General features: G+C 41.9%; 1 protein-coding gene across 1 annotated transcript; it reads right to left on the bottom strand.

Annotated features, from left to right (window-relative positions):
* Window positions 1-258: 258 nt before the first annotated feature.
* Window positions 259-2,175, bottom strand: LOC5573388 (cytochrome P450 4d8). The gene is made up of 5 exons (XM_001654508.2): window positions 2,016-2,175; window positions 1,492-1,875; window positions 1,044-1,432; window positions 746-989; window positions 259-681 (listed from the first exon to the last, which is right to left on the bottom strand). Exons 1-5 carry the CDS (start codon window positions 2,173-2,175, stop codon window positions 341-343), a joined length of 1,518 nt encoding a protein of 505 aa, XP_001654558.1. The 3' UTR covers window positions 259-340.
* Between the last annotated feature and the right edge of the window lie 357 nt (window positions 2,176-2,532).

The raw sequence follows: 2,532 nt of genomic DNA, 5'->3' as shown, positions 1-2,532 counted from the left end.
TGATTTCTTTTTGCACAAAACAAAGCTCACAAAATTCTATACCACTGACTTGAAGTAAGTATTGCATGTAGCGATACTTTTGAAGATGGTTTACTTAAGGCGTAGAGGCTATCAGATTGTTCAAACTTTAAGTGCCATTTGCCTCATAGAGACTTCTGCTTAAATAATTAAATGTCAGATGTTCTTGAAAAGCATGATGGCGATACAACAGGACACAAGAGTACAGCTTTGACGTTAATCTGCGTATAGTTGAAATAATCAGTTACAAATTTAGCATTTATTATAAGTTAAAAAAATATTCATGGTTAAAATTAAAAGAGTAAAACATGTTTCACTTAATTTAACTTCTCGCCACTAATTTCACCGGTATTCCCCTATCCGGTCGCAGCACCAAATCGGATTTAACCCTAACCTTTCCCATCGACTCTCCCGGCAGTATCTTATAGTTCATGAGCAGCTTGATCAAGGTGACCTTCATCTCCAGCATGGCATACCGCTGACCGATACAATTTCTAGATCCAGCACTAAACGGGATATAATCGTATGGGCCTCGTTTCGATTCCGCAGTATCGGAGAAGCGCTCCGGATCGAATCGTTCTGGATCCGGATACACTTTGGGATTTCTGTGAATGACGTAGATAGCAACCAGAAACTCCTGACCTGCCTTCACGGTTGTTCCGTCTGAAATTGAATGTAACATTTTGTCAAACTTCAACTCCATAAGCAATTTCTATAAAGGTCGTACTCATTTCCATATCTTCTACCGAAGTCCTTCCGATGAAAGGTACCGGTGGGAAAAGGCGCATCGATTCCTTGATCACTGATTCTAGGTAACGGAAGTCCTGCAACGTCTGGAAGGTGAGCTCCACATTCGAAGAGTTTTTCCCTAGAATCGATACGATTTCATCGTAAAGTTTGTCTTGTATCTGGGGATTCAATGCCAGCTGGTAGATGGCGAAAGAAATTCCACTGGTGGTGGTGTCATGCCCCTGAAAAGAATTGACTTGTTAGTTTATATTGATAAACGTTTAACAGTTACTAACCTCAAACATGAACGTATCTACTTCTTCGCGAATATCCGCGTTGGTAAGCGGTTTACCCTCGACTGTGACGTTCAACAGTAAATCCAGGAATGTCATCTTTCGTTTGGAATACAAACTTTCTTCATTCATGTCGAAGTCCACCTGTTCGAGTTTGTCTGCTTCCAACTGGCGTCTTCTGGATTCGATCACCGAAATTGTGAATTCGTGCAACTGCTTGATGATCTTGCGTTGCTCCCAAGCGTGTGGATGTAAAATGTCGTACAGCAAAGGAGATCCAGCTAACACGCTTATTGTACGGAGCAGAACTAAAACCGACATTCGTTTAACGTTCTGAACATATCGATTCGTTGGATTCTTCTGGGCATTCACACATGTTCCCATGGATGTTTCTGTGGGAAATAAGATCGTAATTGGTGTATGGTCAACTTGGACCATTGCAAAAACTTACCACAGATACTATCCAACGCCATAAGCGTAACGTAGTCGTAGATATCGAATTCTCCACCGTCGACATGCTTCTTCAGATTTTCCACCATCGTGTCCGTCTCCTTGTTGAACACCGTCACGAATTGTTCCAGAATTTTGAAATGAAACGTCGGAGTTATGATCTTTCTTCGCTGGAACCATTTTTCCCCACTGGAAATGAGCAATCCTTGACCCAACCAGGGCTCGACAAAGCTGTACAGGAACGACTTCTTGGTTTGCTTGGCCATCAGCACCTTCTCCACGTTTTCGGCACTCGTAACGCTGATCATGTTCAGATTCAGCACATTCCACGTGAGGATGTCCTGTCCATACTTCCGGTGGAAGCCCACCATGGTTTCGAAGATACCTGTGGAAGGTAGAGAGGCCATTTATCGTAAACTGTTCGATTTCATAGGTCATTGTGATTGATCGTAAAATCGAAACTGTCTATCAAAGGCTATTCATGTGGTTAATGGAGAGGTTTGTTTCCTCACTTATACAACTAACCCGGTAAATCCTTATTGAGAAACTCCAAGACATTTCCAAGCAAATAATGGGGCTTTGGTCCACTGAAATGAACTGCCATCCGCTCCAAAGGCTTTCTCGTCACATAGAAGTTGACCACCAAATAGAGCAAAGCTCCCACTACGATGGCCAAGAACAACATTTTCCCAGTTACTACTAAATCACTTTCAACCTTCAAATTCAACCGTCGAACTGGTTCCCACGATATGTTGATTCAAAATATAGTGAATTTTCGGGGGCCAAAGCACTCCGTCTTATCTGCCTATAATCAGGCGAAACAGTCTTAGTAGATTAACCGTAACTCGGTTACCCTTTGGTTTCATGCCAGATAAGACCGGCTTGTCTCGCGATAACCTAGCTAGGTTTGCAATCGAACACACGTCTTATCTTCTGAACCGCAATCCAAGAAACGTGCAATTCACGATTAGTATCAAGTTTTTGTTTTTATTATGCATACCGGATAAAATTTACATGGTAAAAATAGAGCAAATGTAATGTT

The sequence above is a fragment of the Aedes aegypti genome, chromosome 2 (assembly GCF_002204515.2).
Source record: "Aedes aegypti strain LVP_AGWG chromosome 2, AaegL5.0 Primary Assembly, whole genome shotgun sequence".
NCBI lineage: Eukaryota > Metazoa > Arthropoda > Insecta > Diptera > Culicidae > Aedes > Aedes aegypti.
Note: the sequence above shows the minus strand (reverse complement) of the source record. Positions and strands in the feature narration are given on the sequence as shown.

Coding starts and splice junctions, on each gene's coding strand:
- LOC5573388 (XM_001654508.2), bottom strand. CDS start 2,175: ATGTTGTTCTTGGCCATCGTAGTGGGAGCTTTGCTCTATTTGGTGGTC. Junction 990..1,043: donor TAGATACGTTCATGTTTGAG/GTTAGTAACTGT, acceptor AATTCTTTTCAG/GGGCATGACACCACCACCAG. Junction 682..745: donor GGTAGAAGATATGGAAATGA/GTACGACCTTTA, acceptor ATTCAATTTCAG/ACGGAACAACCGTGAAGGCA.